Source organism: Pan paniscus, chromosome 1, assembly GCF_029289425.2.
Source record: "Pan paniscus chromosome 1, NHGRI_mPanPan1-v2.0_pri, whole genome shotgun sequence".
Taxonomy (NCBI): Eukaryota; Metazoa; Chordata; class Mammalia; order Primates; family Hominidae; genus Pan; species Pan paniscus.
This window is the reverse complement of record NC_073249.2, coordinates 86700610-86720521: the sequence shown is the minus strand read 5'-3', so window position 1 is coordinate 86720521 and position 19912 is coordinate 86700610. Positions and strand designations below refer to the sequence as shown.

General features: G+C 38.8%; 1 protein-coding gene across 1 annotated transcript; it reads left to right on the top strand.

Annotated features, from left to right (window-relative positions):
• The first annotated feature begins 11104 nt into the window (after positions 1–11104).
• Positions 11105–18847, top strand: RGS4 (regulator of G protein signaling 4). Its single transcript, XM_003824574.4, has 6 exons — positions 11105–11256; positions 11516–11792; positions 14663–14767; positions 15073–15134; positions 15722–15888; positions 16586–18847. The coding sequence occupies exons 1-6, from the start codon at positions 11199–11201 to the stop codon at positions 16823–16825; spliced, it is 909 nt and encodes a 302-aa protein (XP_003824622.1). The 5' UTR covers positions 11105–11198; the 3' UTR covers positions 16826–18847.
• The last annotated feature ends 1065 nt before the right edge of the window (positions 18848–19912 follow it).

The following is a 19912-nucleotide window of genomic DNA, read 5'->3' as shown; positions in this document are numbered from 1 at the left end:
AAACCTGACCTTTATAGAAACAGATAAGATTACTTCTTCGTACCTTAATTATCAAGTCAAATGATAAGTTAAAAAAATGCAGCTTTTAAAGGTTTGTACTCGCGATAGTTTGCTGAGAATGATGGTTTCCAGCTTCATCCATGTCCCTACAAAGGACATGAACTCATCATTTTTTATGGCTGCATACTCTCACAAGGACAAAAAACCAAACACCACATGTTCTCACTCATAGGTGGGAATTGAACAATGAGAACACATGGACACAGGAAGGGGAACATCACACACTGGGGCCTGTTGTGGTGTGGGGGGAGTGGGGAGGGATAGCATTTGGAGACATACCTAATGTTAAATGACGAGTTACTGGGTGCAGCACACCAACATGGTATATGTATACATGTGTAACTAACCTGCACATTGTGCACATGTACCCTAAAACTTGAAGTATAATAAAAAAATAAAATTTAAAAAATAATAATAAAAAATAAATAAAATAAAAGTTTGTACTCATAGGAATTCATTTACTGGGAGGAACTACTGTATGCATTTGTCAAACTTAAAGAATTGTCCTTTCCTTATTATCTTGCCTTACTTTAACTTTTTAGTTATATTAATGCCAGTTGAAGACTGAAGATTAAAGTCATTAGATAATTCACTGACACCAGAGACATTGACTCCATCATCTTGCTTCCCTGAAAGGAAGGAAGCAATGTACACATGCTAACCATTGTTAGAACGAGCAAGCTCATGAGATAGGAAACTTCTAATAACTTATTATGGCAAGGAAAAGAAGCAAAACCAGCAACAAGTAGCATTACATGGTGGTTAAGAGCCTGGCCTCTGGAGCCAAGCAGGCTGAGCTTGCCCTGTTATTTCTCAGCTATGTAACTGTTAAGCAAATCACTTAACTTCTTTGTGCCTCAGGTTCATCATTTGTTAAGTAAGAAAATAATACCTGGCCAGGTGCGGTAGCTCACGCCTGTAATCCCAGCACTTTGGGAGGCCGAGGCAGGTGAACCACTTGCGGTCAGGAGTTCAAGACCAGCCTGAGCAACATGGTGAAACTCCATCTCTACTAAAAATACAAAATTAGACAGGCATGGTGATACACGCCTGTAATCCCAGCTACTTCGGAGGCCGAGGCAGGAGAATCACTTGAACCTGGGGGGGCGGAGGTTGCACGGAGCAAGATCATGCCATTGCACTCCAGCCCAGGCAACAAGAGCAAAATGTCATCTCAGAAAAAAAAAAGGCATTTTATATATATATATATATATATATATATATATATACACACATACACATATATATACACATATATACACATATATATACACATATATATACACACATATATACACATATATACACACACATATATACATATATACACACATATATACATATATACACACATATATACACATATATACACATATATACATATACACACATATATACACATATATACACACACATATATACATATATACACACATATATACACATATATACATATGTACATATATACACACACATATATATACATATATACACACATATATACACATATATACATATATACATATATGTATATATGTATATGTGTGTATATATGTATATATGTGTATATATGTATATATGTGTATATATGTGTATATATATGTGTATATATATGTGTGTATATATGTATATATATATGTGTGTATATATATGTATATATATATGTGTGTATATATATGTATATATATATGCTCCAGAGTTCGTAAGAGGTAGCAGTTGATTACCACTGGAGATAGAGGAAAAGAGAGTTTGACAGCAGTGTATTGTGAGAAGGACATTTCAGGTTGATGGCAAATAGTAGGGGAAATACATAAATGTGTAATAATACCTATCTGTAAGGTAGTTAAGAAGGTAACACTATATATATATATATGTATATATATATAAACTAGCTAGTTTATATATATAAACTAGCTAGTTTATATATATATAATAGCTAGTTTATATATATAATAGCTAGTTTATATATATAATAGCTAGTGTATATATATATATATATATATATGCCCTATAAGAACTAGCTATTATTATGAGTTGCTGAGAGCAAGAAAGCAGTGCAAACCTAAAGGATGGGCCAAGGATTTAAATGTTATAGAAGAATGGCTAAGATGCCAAAGCTCACTGTATGTGGCAGAGGCATGGTGCAAGGCGTGTCCAGGTTCATATATTGCATTAAGTGTGAGAAACCCTGGAGTATGAACCAAGAAAATGCAAAAGCCAGAAGTGATGGAGGAAATGAGGCACAATAATGAAGATATTGAGAGGAGGGGGTGGGCCTAGAGTGAAGCTTTTCATGCCAGTACTTCTTTTGAAGGCCCAGTTCTCATCTCTCTCAGGGGTTCCTTCATCTCTCATAGAGTCCACAGCTTTTAAGGGCCAACATTTGAAGTCAGCCTGGTTCTCTCATTTGAGCTGGATAGAACATTTTAGAGCACCATCTATTCTTCAAGAGGAAGTTTAAAAATAAAAGAACCTTGAAGAGGAAAAAATGTAGACATTCAATCTAACCTTTTCATTTTACTAGCCAAAGCTAAATAGAATGCAGGTTACCTGTTTTTCAGCCAGGCACCATCATTTCCTAATTGTTATAAAATTTATTATTATTGTTGTTATTATTATTATTTGCCATAAGAAGTTTCCCATATCCTTTTAGTATAACAAAAACACAATTCACAAGCATTATAAAACCCATGGTGTCTAACTATTAAAAAAATTAAGTGGAACACACTTGTCCCAGCTACTGGGGAGGCTGAGGAGGGAGGATCACGTGATCCCAGGGGGTCAAGGTTGTGGAGAGCTATGATTGTGCCACTGTACTCCAGCCTGGGTGACAGGGAAAGACCCTGTCTCTAAATTTTTTTTTAAAAAAACTAAACTGGTTTTATTACAGAGATTCTGGAGACAGCTACACATAAAAGGGTGGTATGCCTCATATTAGCTACCCAGGGAGGTGGAATGCCAACTTAGGTGGTGTCACCACTATTAAAAATGCCCCAAAGCAATCAAAACTGAGAACCTCCTGGGAGCTTAGCATTGTGCAAAAGCAGCACAAAACACTTAAACAATTCACAGTTGTGTTGGAATGGGAAGGCCTGGAAATATAAACCAAAGAGTATATTGTCTAAATTGATAGAGATTACAATTGCCTGAAAGAAAAAGTTGACTTTTAACTAGAATGTTCAGAGTAGGTTTACAGAAGAAGCTCTTAAACTGGGCTCCAGTGGATTTGTCAATGCTTTGGAAGCTGGTGGGGTGGGAGGTTTGGAGGGGGCATAAAAAGTCATGTTGGTATGCTCTGCTCAAGTCTCCATTCTGTTTCCTTTTCCTCTTTTCAATGTCATGTCCCATTATTTCATTATGGGCTTCCCTTTATCCAGGATCAATATGCCACCTCCTGGTTGTCTTTTACCTACTTCTCCACCTCACTATGGAATCGTCCTTGGGTAGCTCCTGTGCTTGGGAACCTGCACGGGCACTTTTCTGATGTCTTGATTCCAGCTTTACTCCTAAAACTTAAATGCTGAGGGGCCAACAAAATGGCAGTGGTAGGGATGGGAATGGGGGTCTTGTAACACACTACATAAACTACACGAAATAAACTACATGAAACTCAACATGTTTGCAAGACTCAGTTCACATCCATGAGGAGCTCATGCTTCTCCCTCCTGCTCCCCTAGCACACATGATTATCCCTATTTGGAAATGTTTGGCATTTTGGGTGAAGTGAATGGTTCAATAACTTTCTCCACCATCAGAACAAAAGCTCTTTAAGGTTAGGGATGGGATCATACACACCTCCCTTGTCCAAGTCCCCATCACCCTTTATCTAGACAATTGCTACAGTTTCCTACACACTCTTCTAACCTCTTGCAGTCTATTTTCATAAAACAGCTAGAGAACTTTGAGATGTAAGTCAAAAAATAGAACATGTCGCTCTTTCCCATTGTTTTTGAAATAAAGTTCAACCCCCTTACCAGGGTCAACAAGGCCCTGCAATGATCTGGTCCTGTTAAAAATTCTTTAGCCTTAACTCATGCTGTTCTTCCTTACACTCACTGCATTCTAGCCATTGAGGTTTCTATGCATCAAATTTTTGGTCCCAGCACTGTGCACATCCTTCTGGGTAGAATGCCCCTTGATTTGTATAATTAGCACTTTCTTCATCATTTAGGTCTTAGTATAGCTACTACCTTCTTAGAGAAGCTCTGCTTCTTCATCCTATAAAAAAGTAAAATTCCTTACCCTGTTATTTTTTAAGTCATCCGTGTTTCATTCTGTTAAAGTTCTTATCACAATTTATCATTATTTTATTTACAGTCATGTGCCACATAACAATGCTTCAGTCAGGGATTGAACACAAATGTATCTGGCCCCATAATATTATAAGCTGAGAAATTTCTATTAACTAGTGATATCACAGCCATCATAACTGTAATGCAGGACATTACCTTTTCTATGTTTAGATATGTTAGATACACAAATATATTTCATCGTGTTATAATTTCCTACAGTATTCAGTACAGTAACATGCTGCACAGGTTTGTAACCTAGGAGTAATGGGCTATACCATATAGCTTAGGTGTGTAGTAGGCTATAACCATCTAGGTTTGTGTAAGTACATTCTATGATATTCCCACAATGATGAAATCACCTAACTACACATTTCTCAGAATGTTTCACTGTTGTGAAGTGACCCATGACTATATTTTCCTATATACTTGATATTTTTGTGCATCTGCCCATGAGAATGTAGTGTAAGATCAAAGGATGCAAGAATGGGTTCTATCCAGTGTAGTACCCACTACACTGGTGGATGTCAATATGTATTTGTTAGATTAATATCTCAAGAATGAACACCTTTCTCAGACACATAAAAGACGCTCAATATAAATGTTTGTTGAAATGAACGTTATTGGCAAATGTAACATGATCGGATTTAAAGAGGAGTGAAACAGAGGTCTGGCTCAAACACCATACTTCTAGAGTGCATAAGAGGTAGCAGTTGATTACCACTGGGGACAGGAGAAAAAAGAGCTTGACAGCAGGGTATTGTGAGGACATTTCAGGCTGATGGCACAGAATAGGGGAAATACATAAATGTGTGGGAATATTCAGTGGTCTGGGATGACTACATAGTAGAATATAATGAAGAAAAGAGTGGAAGGGAAAGATGAAAAGTTGGAATGGGGATGAATTATGAAAGTACCAGAATGTTATGCTAAGGAATCTAGATTTTAAAATGTGAGGGCAAATTGAAGTCCAGGGCACGTTAGAAAACTAGAGGTCATAAAGTTTACCCTAATTTACCAAGATTTCCTAGAGGATCTAAAATTGGAATCCAGATCTGCCTCTCTGTAAAGTTCAAGCACTTTCCATGACACCATACTGTTTCTTTCCACCTGCACAATGCAAATGAACTCTTATGAAACTGCTGTTTCTATCCTGGGCTAAATGTTGCAGAAAAAAGATTTAATCTTTGGGATAAGGCTATTTTGGGTTTTCTCCTACTTCTTGGGAAACAAGGTTTTCTTCCCCTGGCTAATTAAGTGTGGTATTGTTCTTCCAGGGAAATCAGTGATGCATCACCTGCTGCCATCAAATGTCAGGGTTGGAGTTCCTGATTTATTGCATGTGCCAACAAAGCTTGGTGCAAAGAATCGGACACATTTCCCAAAAGTAAGACATACTGGGAAGTCCCTGTTTACCTTCCTGGTATACAGCATCCTCCAGCCCCATATGTTTGCTTTTTAGTCCTAAAAATCAATAACTGAACTCTCATTGATGTCTAGGCCATTGTAGTAAACAATAAAGAAGGAGGGAGGCTTCTGACAGCTGAGAGGAAATTGTCATCTGAAGTGGTGCAAGCACAGCCTGGGGCTGAGCCTTGGCCTACATCCTGCCCAATTGGAGGATCAGTGCCCCATTTAACATCTGGTAGAACTAAAGGACACAACGCCTACCACAATGACTTATTTCCCTGCATTTGATACCGTCAATCCTTGAGAAATGTTTTCTTTTGTTCTCCCTGAGCAAAGGCTGGAAAAATTTGAAATTTACCTAGAGACCACACATAGTTCACATCCTGCTGTGTGGCTGAATGTCTGCCCCCCAGTAGGAAACAGTTCTTCTAAAGCCTGTTGTCAACAATACCTTCCAGATGTTAGCATTTTACAGTTTAAGGAACTTAAAATAGTCTTCAAACTTTTTGCCAGTTTCTCTGATATCCAATCTATTCTTTTACTCTGCCTCCCAAGCTTTCTTTCTAGAATACCAACCTGATCGGCTTAAGTACTTGAACTACCTCTTCTCCCCCATTAACTACAGAGTAAATTCTGGTCTTCAGAGTAACAAGAAACACCCTTTAGTTCTCAGCGTATTCATGCACCTTCATTTATCTCTCCTTCTCTCTCAAAGCTGCAGTAGGGGTGAAAACGTGTGATACATTTTCTCTTCCATCATAAGGGTTGCAACCAAAACTCCTATAATAAAAGACAGGTTAATAAGAGCAAAACCTAACAAATTTATTAAATCAAAGTTTTACATGACATGGGAGTCTTCAGAAATGAAGACCCAAAGACCCAGGGGAAACTGTCTGTTTTTTTTGCTGAGGTTCGATGAAGAATGGATAGCATGTAGCCATGTAGATTAGACAAAAGGATATGATCTAGTGGTAAAGGACTCAGGGGGAAACACAGCAAGCCCTGTCTATTCAGATTCTTCTTGATCTCTCTCTCTCTCTATGTATAGCATTCTTTCCTCCTGAGTATGGGGCAGGACTCTTCTTCAATGAGGGTATTCAAGGGAGAAGGGAGAAAGTGGCCTTTTTAGGTTTTATGGCTTGCTTCGGGGAAGAGGAGTTCTAGTTTCTATGACCCATCTTGGGGAAGAGGAATTCTGGTTTCTGTGACTTGCTTTCATGAAGAAAGAGGAGTAAGAGGCAGGAGGGCAGGAGATGGTCAGAAAGAGACTTGGCTGCTTCTGAGGGCTTCCACTCTCCTTTAGTTCCAAGTACTTCTTAGCATGCCAAAGCACTATACTTTGGCATATGGTTTTCTGAGCTCTAACACTGCAATCATGCTAAACTCCTCTATGGCCTTCAAACATTCTACTTGCTTTTATTCTTTATGGTTGTGATGGCATAGAGGTCAATAGCAAAGACCCTGGAGTCCCACTGTCTGAGCTGGCATAACGTTACTACCACTTAATCAATGTGTAAGCTCAGGTAAGTACTTAAGTCCTCTATGCTTCATCTGTAAAATGAGAATCATTGAAGAACATTCTCTCAGGATGGATCATGAGGAATAAGTGAATTAACTGGCATATAGTGCTTAAACCAGTGCCTTGCTCAGTTAGTGACCGATAAAATCATCTGTTATTACTGTGCCCACTATTGTGATGCTCTTCTCTTCTTTGTACAATGACTACATCTCTATTTATCATTTTAGGGTCTCCTTGTGAAAAACCACTCCAGATTCAAAAGATTGAGTTTAATCTCTATCCTCTGTGCTTTCCTGGAGTTTTGTAAAGTAAATCTTCACTCGACATCATGGATAGGTTCTTGGAAACCACAACTTCAAGTGAAAGGACATAACTAAACCAATTTTTTTCTCATCAACGTTATAATGAAATGGCATTGATGAAATGATGGCATTCAAGGACCTGCTGTACCTTGTTTCACTTAAAGTCACTGTTTCCAATAATCTATTGATGACATTGAGGACTTACTATATAATAATAAATATATATATAATCGACGAAACAGGAATCAAACTGCCAACTCTGCTAACTGGTCTCCCTGCTTCCACACTCTGCCCACTCATCTCAGTCTTTCTTTCACAAGAGTCAGAATGATCAGATGAGGCCCCTCCTCTGCTTCTGTTTCTTCCGTGGATTTCCACTGCACTCTGATAAAGTCCAGCCTCTTGACCACAGCCTACAAATCCTTGCACGATCTATCGTTTACCTTTCCATCTCCTTTTATGCTACTTTCATCTTGTTCTCAATTCTCTAGCTATGCTGGCCCCTTCTTGTTCTTTCCCATTTTATTTTTATTTTTAAAATTTATATATATTTATGGGTTATAAGTGAAATCTTTTTAGATGCATAGGTTGTATAGTGGTAAAATCAGGGCTTTTAGGGTATTCATCACCTGAATGATGTACATTGTACCCCTTAAGTAATTTCTCACCATCCGCTGACTCCTTGCCCCCTGGGTATTCATCACCTGAATGATGTATATTGTACCCCTTAAGTAATTTCTCACCATCCACTGACTTCTTGCCCCCTGGGTATTCATCACCTGAATGATGTACATTGTACCCCTTAAGTAATTTCTCACCATCCACTGACTTCTTGCCCCCTCATCCTTCTGAGGCTCCATTGTCCATCATTCCACACTCTACATCTATGTGCACACATTATTTAGCTCCTACTTATAAGTGATAACATGCAATATTTGTCTTTCTGTGTCTGTCTTGTTTTACTTATGATAATGGCCCCCAGTTCTATCTAGGCTGCTGCAAAAGGCATGATTTCATTCTTTTTTATGGCTATGTTCTTTCCCAATTTAGATAAAGAACACTCGCATTTGCTCTTACTTCTATTTGGAATACTAATTCCTAGGCTTCTTGCATTGCTTTCTCCTTCTCACCCATCAAATCTCATTTTAGATACCACCTCTTCAAAGAGGGCTTTCCTGACCACCTTGGCTGAATTAGCCCTTCACCATCTGATTACTCTCTAGCACATCACCTGCCCATTTTATTCATGGTACAGGTCAAAATCTGGAATCACCTGATTTGTTTATTTTCTGACTCCTTCTACTGAGATGAAAACTCTACTAGAGTGGAGATTTTGTCTGCTTGTGTCAGGTACTGCTTCGAACAGCACCTGATACAGAGTAGGTGGTCAAAAGATATTTCTTAAACAAATGAATAAATAAAAAGTAGATCTTTTGAGAGTAAAGCTCTTCCACACTACCAGAGTCATTCAGGAATGACAAATCATAGAATAACAGAATTTGATGCTTTGTGCATATCAGAGAAAGAAGGTGGAAGGTTGTCAAGGTATCATGATGTACCAGTCCTCGCCTCCTCAAACACAATCTGCAAGTCCCACAGTGAAAAAGTAAGTTAACTCATGTGAAGCGTTTTACAAACACTTTTTTAAAAGTCTTAAAACTCCTAAGAAAGCAAGATTTAATAGTCAAAGAAGTGAGTAAACATGAAATGCCTGAACAGAGTAATGAGCTAAGCACAAAGTTAGAGACATGTTAGTTAATATGTCTTGAAAGCAGCAGCTCCTGCTTTCCAGGAGCAAGAACAAATTGGGCAAGTGAACACTCCTTGAATAAAATGTGTAAAATTAATTTTGGGTTATGTTCTATACTGTGTATAATAGAATGATAAAAATTATTTGACTAGCACTTTGTAGTTTAGAAATATCTCTATTTACACAGTTTACCTTATTTGATAAGACTGTTGAGTGATAGGATAGCATGGTGGACAATCCACATAACTGAGTATCGAGACACCTGTATCTGGACCCAGCTCTGTTAGTAAGAAGCTGTAACCTCAGCAAGTCACTTTCTCTTTCTGGGTCTCTATTTCCTTTTTGGTGAAATAAGAGTGTTAGGCTAGATTGCCTTTGAAGTCCCATTTTGTCTTTAAAGTCCCATCTATTGCAGTGATTTATTTTAACTCATGACAAATCAGGCTTCTCTTATTCTAAGTGCAAGACATAAAGCTTTTATTGTGGAATTTCAGGCATCAGTAAATCTTTTTGGGTACTCACTTATGTTCCTAAAATCAATCTATTTGAGTGATCACTCTTTTAGGTGCCCAGGTAAACAAAGAAGGCCATGGTCTTTCTTTGAGTGACCTTCTTTCCCTTTTAATTAGTCTGACCTCTTTAATGTCAGTTCTGACTGATTCATTTCCCTGGTCCATCTTCCTTGGTCTGAGGGCCTCCCTAGTTTCACATTGCACTGCAGTTCCTTCCACACCACCATCAAGGATGACTGTCAACATTCATTTGTTCTATGTTATAATTCAAGGAAAAGTTGCCCAGTAGCTAATCTAATAAATGCCCTCTTATGGGCGGCTAGAGATTTTTCCTATAATTTAAATGCATCTTCTGTAGATTATGGTCCCTCCACCATTTTACATTTGTCTGCTGTCTCCTTGCTCTGCTAGTCATGGAACGTGTTGGTAGTGGGGGCAGTGTGGGATGTTCAAGGGCATGTATTGGGTAGGGCCACATATGGGCATTGCTTTGTGCCATTCTTTCTATATTTTTGGTATTTTGCATCTCACTGGAACCCAACTATTTTTCATCTCTTCCACCTAAACTATTTGATGCCTCTGTTTCTTATATATAAAGTTTAGCTCACTGTAGCCTATGATCAGGAACCCATCTGCTTTCTAAATGAAAGCTGTTTTGGTCAGATCTAGCAATTAATTCCCTTCTTCCACTTATAGATTTCCTCTGTAACTCTGGTGTAGGTATTTGGTATATGGCTATAAGATGTGAAACACCTGAATGATTCTGTCCATGCAGGCATTTCAGTTCATGATATTGTGTGTAAAAGATACTGATTGTCCAGGTGTTCAGAAACACCTATAGGGCTTAATATTCTTACAATCAGTTTGAAGGCTGGTGATACGCAAAGCAAACTACATATTTTTCTGCCTGCTCTCTCTCTTTCTACATCTCTCTTTCTTTATCTTTTGAAATATCAGTTTGGAGACTTAGAATTACATAAGACATAAACCCATTTGATATAAGAATTGCTGTGTATATTTGCTCATCTACTCCCTCCTTTGGTCCTCGAGCTGCCGGTTTAGACTTTTTACAGGACGCAGGCATGTGAAGGAGAAACCGTCAGTGCTAGGCTGAATTCTGTTGTTACCAAGATTTCTAGAAAAGTATTCCTCAGTCAGGTTGATTACAGATATAGCAAATCTATTTTTCCTAGGGTAGTTTCTGTATGCTGCCGGGCTTATAACTGTCTGTCATCCAGCTATTTCTCTCCACCTTCTTGTTTGCATAACAACCAAGGCAACTTCCGCAAATCACTGCGTGGAGACGATGATCCTGCCAGCTCCCTTTTGGAAATCGTGAGGATCAGATCTTGGACCATGTATAATATGATGCTTCTAATCCAAAAGAGGAAGGGCATTGGGAGTCAGCTCCTAAGTAAGCTCCAGAATTCCTGCTGGTACTTTTCCTTCCAGGAAGCAACTTCCTTGATATTTTTTTTTTACAGACATATGAATAAAAACTATATTTTGCAGCATTGTACACTTTTTTTCCTTTTCTAGAAATTCTAAACCTCTGACATTGGTAGAGACATTGAGTGCATTTTTTCCCATATCCCTACTTTTCAGAAGGATTTTCTCTGCTCGTTCACTTAACATTGCTGATGCGTCAGTCTTTTCTTCCTCATCTCTTTCAGGGGCTGGAGAGGCAGAGGGAGACAGAGGAGCTGGTACTGCAGAGCGGTCGTCTGATTGGCTGGACGGTCGTAGCTGGGCTATAAAAGAGACCCCTACAGGCTTAGCAGGAAGACGCTCAGAGGATTCTGACAATATCTTTACCGGAGAAGAGGCAAAGTACGCTCAAAGCCGAAGCCACAGCTCCTCCTGCCGCATTTCTTTCCTGCTTGCGAATTCCAAGCTGTTAAATAAGATGTGCAAAGGGCTTGCAGGTCTGCCGGCTTCTTGCTTGAGGAGGTAAGATTGCTTTCAGCCATTAACCATATTAAACTTTTGGCTAGACTTTCTCAGTTATTTACATGTTGTACTTACTAACCTAGTTCTGTGCAATTAGAAACAGTGTGGTCAGGAGAGCACGACTTTCTAACTTTCCTCCAAGACTAGCTAGATACTGTGACTTAAGACATGTGCTCCCGAAATTTCAGCCCTTATGTGTTGTTTTATGTGACCTCAGTTTTGAGAACTGTTCTGTTCTTTAAGCCAGGTCTAAGAAAGCTAGTTTTAATTAAGAAGCGAGATGAGGTTTGAGGCTATGTACAGTGATCTGTAATATCTCCATCTGTGATTACTACTGCTATTTGAGCATCCCTGGAGTACATAGAAGCCTGGCTCTGGGCTTTCTGATTGTATGCTACAACTTGTTTCAGGAAAGGTACCCCAGAATGAGGTTAGGCTCCATCATCAGAAAGGCACTATGCTTTCCGTGTGGTGGTGCAGTAACTTTCACTCTCTATGTTCTTATAAGCAAATGTTACAATGAGATATGAGTTTCAAAGCCAGATCTTCCTTATCTCTCTGCCCCATCTCTAGTTCTTGAAGTGTCTCATATGAGTTTGGTTGAGAAATATTGATCATTACAAATCAGTTAATAGTTTTGTAGAAGATCTCATCTTAAAGACATTGTTTTGTTAATATACTCTCTTGATTTTTTTAAAAGACCTTACAGACATACAGCTATTCATTTGTTTTTGGTTTGTTCAAAAAAGGTATAAAGAAATGCATTCAGAAAAAGATCATATATTAGCCAGTTGAAAATTAAACACAAAAATGAGTGCATATTACATTACTTAATCTTGCAGTCAAAGGTAAAAAGTCAACCTAAAGGTATACTACCTGCTTTCTTATAGCGCTGCAAATAGAAATTACCACAAATTTTATTTTGGAAACAATCTCAGAAAACATAATTTTTTATGTACTATTAAAACATTTACTTTTCAAATATTCTGTCATTCGGGAGTATGGAAGTATCGATGGCTTCTTTAAAATGAAGCAGGAGGGTCTGGCAGAGAGTATCTACGAAATGAGTTCCTCTGACCTTCACGCTTAATTTTCTGAATGGAGTGGAGCAAATTACTTCAAGCTTCACTTAACTTACATATGAAATGAACCATACAAAAATACAAGAGTGTCAGGAGAAAGTTATGCTCTGGTAAATATTTTGCAAAACAGATAAAAGATAATACTAGAGCTCTGTTCTCAAAGAGTTAAGCAGCTAATCTAAGGAGGTAAACTCTATGTCAGCAGGATGAACTGCTCTTCCCTTTCCTCCTCAGTAAATTGCAAATCATCTAGTCCAACATCTTTACCACTAGTGCCCGAGGCTCCAGAGGAGCCATTGCCTGCTCAAGGTCACATAGGTGGTGGGTGAGTTAGGACCAAATCTAGAATTCCTGACTCCAGTAACTTCTGAAGTCATTTTGTTTTATATTTTTGTGGTTTTATTATAAGAATGCTTGCTAAGCACACTTACCCCCTGCATTGATTAATAACTCTAGGACCTCAGGTGGATCCAGCACATAGAAATATGAATTCATTTCTATTTGGACTTCATGATATACTTACATTATCACCTTGGAATCACCCTAACATTCAGGATTATATCTTGTTATAATCAAAAAGGATGTTGCATCCCCTGAACAGTCATCAGTCAGGGAAGCAGAGGAGGGAAAGTAATCTTGCGGGGAAGAGAAAATACTATTTAAGGGACAGTCAGAGAACATAATGGAATTCAAACTTTCTGGGAAAACCTACATACATAAATGTATTAGTGGCCATCCAAATGTCTTTATATCTTTGAGGCTTTATTTTCCCTACTCCAAATAGACACATTTAGTTATTCATTTCTTTTAAAATGGTATTTCTCTTTTTGAAGTATTTCTTGACTTTTTTAATAAAAAGAGATGCAAGCAAGAGGATATTTAATAAAAAGTAAGAGAGTTGAGCTTAAGGCTTATTAAAAGACCCCCTTTTTCTAGTTAGTCAGGAGCTCTAATGTGCCCTGGCTACCTATTAAATGGTGGCAATAAACTGGAAGCTCAGTGATGACTCTAGCCTGCTTCTCCTAATAGCTGTTAAGCCTCAAATGCCCTTTAGAGTGTGTATGTCCTTTAAAGTAGCTATTAAGAAGGAAAGCAGCAGCAGCAGATATTGTCTAGAAAGAAGCCCCAAGGAGCTGAGGTTTCAGCTTGGGCATTTGTTTTCGCCATCCCATGTTCCATCTCCCTCTGCTGGAACTGTGCACCTCAGTGTATTCTCCCTCTATACCTCACAGCAGGAACTGCTTGGCCCCCCCCCGCCCCCTCCCCCCATACATGACTGGAACTGAATAGACTTTTACTTTCCCGAGGTGCTTCTACAGTTCCCTCTGCCAGCAGGGGAACAGATGGAAATAGCAATCACCTGCCAGAAGGTGGCGTGCAGCAAGGATGTGCATCTTTTGCCGCTACTGCTTTCTGATTCCTAAAAATTACTCAGAGATCACTCATGTGTTCAGTGATTCAGGTTCTGTTGAAGATACCAAAGGTATTCGGTTGGTCAAAATGACGGGCATATAAAGGCTTCTCAGGTTTCTGAGGTAAACTGAAGGGTCAGAATTCCAGTTGTGGATGAAGGAAATGGTGTTATGACTGCCTCAAGGTTTTGTAGCAAGTCATAGGGAACCAAAAGAGGAATCTTGTTTTCCTCAGAGGTCATGCCAACTCCAACTCCCGTTCCCTAAACTGTCTCTGAGCCATAGACTAGTAATGGACTCTTCAAGCTCTACCATTAGGTATCTTTTAAAGAAAGCTGGTTATTACTATTTATTCATTTTTTTCTCTTCTGTGCAGTGCAAAAGATATGAAACATCGGCTAGGTTTCCTGCTGCAAAAATCTGATTCCTGTGAACACAATTCTTCCCACAACAAGAAGGACAAAGTGGTTATTTGCCAGAGGTAAGAGAAAAGGCCTTGGTGAAGATCTACTGAGTATTAACTATCTGATGATGGGGATGTTCTGTGAGAAGGAGCTTGTGCTCCTAGTTAAGCCAGATTTGGATCAAGATAGCCTCCATTTTCATGGAGATCATAACTACATTTGAAATTTCTATACATTTAGTGAAAAACTGCCCTCATCAATAACATATTTTGTAATAACGATGGAAAATAAAATCTTTGCCTTTATTCAGGATCTTAGATTTCTTGCCCCAATTTTTTTACCATGGCATTCCAATTATTCTGTTTCTCTCTATTTTTTCTAGGGTGAGCCAAGAGGAAGTCAAGAAATGGGCTGAATCACTGGAAAACCTGATTAGTCATGAATGTAAGTCTGACAGCAACCTGGGATGAGGTAGTCTGGATAAGACAAGTTATATTATGCTGGTCTAATAGAAACTGCAGCAAGGCCTGGCTTCTTTCTGATGTTCAGACTCAGGAGACTCTTTAGGTCTTAAATTCAGTCTGTTTAAAATTTTAATATGCCCTAGAGCTTTGTGATATACAATGAAAAGTTTATGCAGGAACCATGTGGAAAACCATCTCTCTCATCACAAAGAAAAACGGAAGAGAGAAAAAAAATGATAAATATCAATACCTTCTTGCAAAATCAATCTCAGTTTCTCTCCCAAATTGACCTTGGTAATTGATAGCTGCATAGGCATTTCAGAAGCAAAATACTTCCTTGAAAGAGGCTTCCAACTTGAGTAAGAATCATTAGGTAGAACTGGGAACCACTGGATATCAAACACAGATTAGGGTTACCTGACTCCAGGTGACTTGAAAAAAGCAGGGGAAAAAGGGATTGCTTGAATCCATGCTTTATCCCCCAAGTACCTCAGCTTTATGTGAAATAGCATATCCAAGAGGCCAACCAGTATGATGACAACTGTGGTCCTTTCTCCTGTATCATAGGTGGGCTGGCAGCTTTCAAAGCTTTCTTGAAGTCTGAATATAGTGAGGAGAATATTGACTTCTGGATCAGCTGTGAAGAGTACAAGAAAATCAAATCACCATCTAAACTAAGTCCCAAGGCCAAAAAGATCTATAATGAATTCATCTCAGTCCAAGCAACCAAAGAGGTAGGTTTTTTATGGATACATAAAAATTGTACATATTTACAGAGTATGTGTGATATTTTGATACATGCATACAATGTGTTAACAATCAAATCAGGGCAATTGCTATATACAGATCTCAAACATTTATTATTTCTATGTGTTGAGAACATTCCAAATCTCCTCTTCTAGCTATCTTAAAATATACAATAAACTATTGATAACTATATCACCCTAATGTGCTATCAAACACTAGAACCTATTCCCTCTACCCAACTTTCTATCTATTCCTTCTACCCATTAGCCAACCTGACCAAAAAGGTAAGCTTTTATGGCAGAGAACTCTCTGGATCTTAGTGAAGGTTCCTAGAATAGTGGAGCTGACTATCATAATCTTGACAACCCCAAATAAATCAGTTTTTTAAAAAATCTCTTTTATCCATGTGGCTTACCATAACCTCCCTGCATGAATTTTTCTGATGAATCTCCCCAATTTGTTAGACAGAACAGAAGATCTTGCCCTGCTCTCTCTAAGCAGAAAGGTTCATTCTGAACCTTTCATACTCTCTCACATGTGCCAAGGAGGAGCCTAATGTCACTTTTGTTTTTTGCTTCTGAAATACAGAGGGTGCACTGCCACTTACAAGTCACTACAAAGCATACAGGCTTGCATCCTCAACAGGGATATAGGTCTAATGAAGCCTTGGCCTTTGCCCCTCAGGTGAACCTGGATTCTTGCACCAGGGAAGAGACAAGCCGGAACATGCTAGAGCCTACAATAACCTGCTTTGATGAGGCCCAGAAGAAGATTTTCAACCTGATGGAGAAGGATTCCTACCGCCGCTTCCTCAAGTCTCGATTCTATCTTGATTTGGTCAACCCTTCCAGCTGTGGGGCAGAAAAGCAGAAAGGAGCCAAGAGTTCAGCAGACTGTGCTTCCCTGGTCCCTCAGTGTGCCTAATTCTCACCTGAAGGCAGAGGGATGAAATGCCAAGACTCTATGCTCTGGAAAACCTGAGGCCAAATATTGATCTGTATTAAGCTCCAGTGCTTTATCCACATTGTAGCCTAATATTCATGCTGCCTGCCATGTGTGAGTCACTTCTACGCATAAACTAGATATAGCTTTTGGTGTTTGAGTGTTCATCAGGGTGGGACCCCATTCCAGTCCAATTTTCCTAAGTTTCTTTGAGGGTTCCATGGGAGCAAATATCTAAATAATGGCCTGGTAGGTCTGGATTTTCAAAGATTGTTGGCAGTTTCCTCCTCCCAACAGTTTTACCTCGGGATGGTTGGTTAGTGCATGTCACATGACATCCACATGCACATGTATTCTGTTGGCCAGCACGTTCTCCAGACTCTAGATGTTTAGATGAGGTTGAGCTATGATATGTGCTTGTGTGTATGTCTATGTGTATATATTATATATACATTAGACACACATATACATTATTTCTGTATATAGATGTCTGTGTATACATATGTATGTGTGAGTGTATGTATACACACACACACACACACTTTTGCAAGAGTGATGGGAAAGACCCTAGGTGCTCATAACTAGAGTATGTGTATGTACTTACATGGGTGTTTTGATCTCTGTTCTTTCATACTACATTTGAACAGGGCAAAATGAACTAACTGCCATGTAGGCTAAGAAAGAAATGCTAACCTGTGGAAAGTTGGTTTTGTAAAATTCCATGGATCTTGCTGGAGAAGCATCCAAGGAACTTCACGCTTGATTTGACCACTGAGAGCCTCCACCTTGAGCACTATTCTAAGGAGCAAATACCTTAGCTCCCTTGAGCTGGTTTTCACTGATGGCACTTTTGAGCTCCTAAGCTGCCAGCCTTCCCTTCTTTTCCTGGGTGCTCAGGGCATGCTTATTAGCAACTGGGTTGGTATGGAGTTGGCAGACAGGATGTTCAACTGAATGAAGAAATACAGCTAAGGCCTTGCCAGCAACACCTGCCGTAAGTTACTGGCTGAGTGAGGGCACAGAAGTTAAAGGTTACTGTTTTTATCCTCTATCCTTTTTTCCTCTCCTGATCAAGGTGCTCTTCTCATTTTTCCTGAGAACCTTAGCCATCAGATGAGGCTCCTTAGTTTATTGTGGTTGGTTGTTTTTTCTTTATAATGGCTCTGGCTATATGCCTATATTTATAAACCAGCAGCAGGGGAAAGATTATATTTTATAAGAGGGAACAAATTTTCACAATTTGAAAAGCCCACATAAGTTTTCTCTTTTAAGGTAGAATCTTGTTAATTTCATTCCAAACATCGGGGCTAACAGAGAATGGAGGCACTTCTTTTTAGTCTCTGAGACTAAATGAGAGGAAAAGAAAAGAAAAAAAAAATGATTGTCTAACCAATTGTGAGAATTACTGTTTGAAACTTTTCAAGGCACATTGAAATACTTGAAAACTTCTCATTTATGTTATTTATGATGTTATTTTGTACGTGTTATTATTATTATATTGTTTTATAAATGGAGGTACAGGATATCACCTGAATTATTAATGAATGCCCAGGAAGTAATTTTCTTCTCATTCTTCTAAAACTACTGCCTTTCAAAGTGCACACACATGCGTCCACATACACTGCATTCGTTGCTCCAGTATAAATTACATGCATGAGCACCTTTCTGGCTTTTAAGCCAATATAATGGGCTGCAAAATGAAGACACCAGAGTGTATGCATACAAATCTCACTGTATTAAAGATATAGGTTTTCTAATTGTACCCTTCTTGTCTCTCCGGCAATCTTGCCCTTAATATCCCTGGAGTTCCTCATCAGTGTCATTTTCTGTTATACACAGTTCCACAATTTTGTCTCTAGTTGACTTCAAATGTGTAACTTTATTGGTCTTGCCCTATTATAATTGTCATGACTTTCAGATTGTATCTGAACTCACAGACTGCTGTCTTACTAATAGGTCTGGAAGGTCATTCTGAATGAGAAGTAAATTATTTTATGTAATACATTTTTGAGTGTGTTTTTCAGTTGTATTTCCCTGTTATTTCATCACCATTTCCAATGGTGAGCTTGCCTGCTCATGCTCCCTGGACAGAATACTCCTTCCTTTTGCATGCCTGTTTCTATCATGTGCTTGATAGGCCTCAAAGCTGATGCTTCCAGTGAAACACACGCATCTTAATAATAAGGGTAAATAAACGCTCCATATGAAACTATTTGCTTGGAAACACATTAATGATCCAGAGACATGCTATGAGAAACATCAAGGTGTAGGGTGACTTTAGAAAAATACTCATACTGAGTCTTTAATCCCTCCTGTGCCAGTGAACTCTGGGAAAGAAAGCACAAACTGAATATTGTTTATTCTTTAGTTCATGCCACTGCTCTGCTTGGCTCTACTCATAGAACCAAGGCAATCTTAGCTTCAGAGACTGCAAAACAGATTAAGTGATTTGCTTGCAGATTCTCAATCAATTTTCAAGGCATAGAGTTCACCTTCCAGAGCCATTCTTTTATTTCCAGTTACCTGCCTGTTTGAGAGATGATAGAGCAGTGGGAAATTGAGAGAGTTGAAAGGAGCTATAGATTCTTACCCAAACTTCAAAATCCTTCCTCCCCTTTTGTTAATTCTCTTTCCTGGAAAAGAGGTCATAGAATGTTCACATCCTCAGTAATAGGCCCTGTGCTCTGTCTATTATGTCATGAGACTCCCATTTCCTGACCCTTCTTTCCCATTGTAAGAGTAGTAGTTACAAGGTGTTAAGGATAGATGACCTTCAACACTTTTGAGAAATAGATCCATTTAAGGATCTGGTAAAAACTATGGACCGAACCATCTCTTAAGAAAAAAATTCAGAGAGGAATCTAAATTTTGTGTGTTTTGAGGGGAAACTCTCAGAATCTCCCCTCAAAACTATCATTCTTCTCTTATACTATAGATGTGTCAGACTCTCACTGGGACTGTATAGTTGCTGCTCCCTGTATTTGATAATATCTATCAAGAACTGCAGGGTAATTCAAAGTCACTGCTATTAGCAGCAAGTGTGAGCAGTGTTGGTTTCCCCAGTCTCTA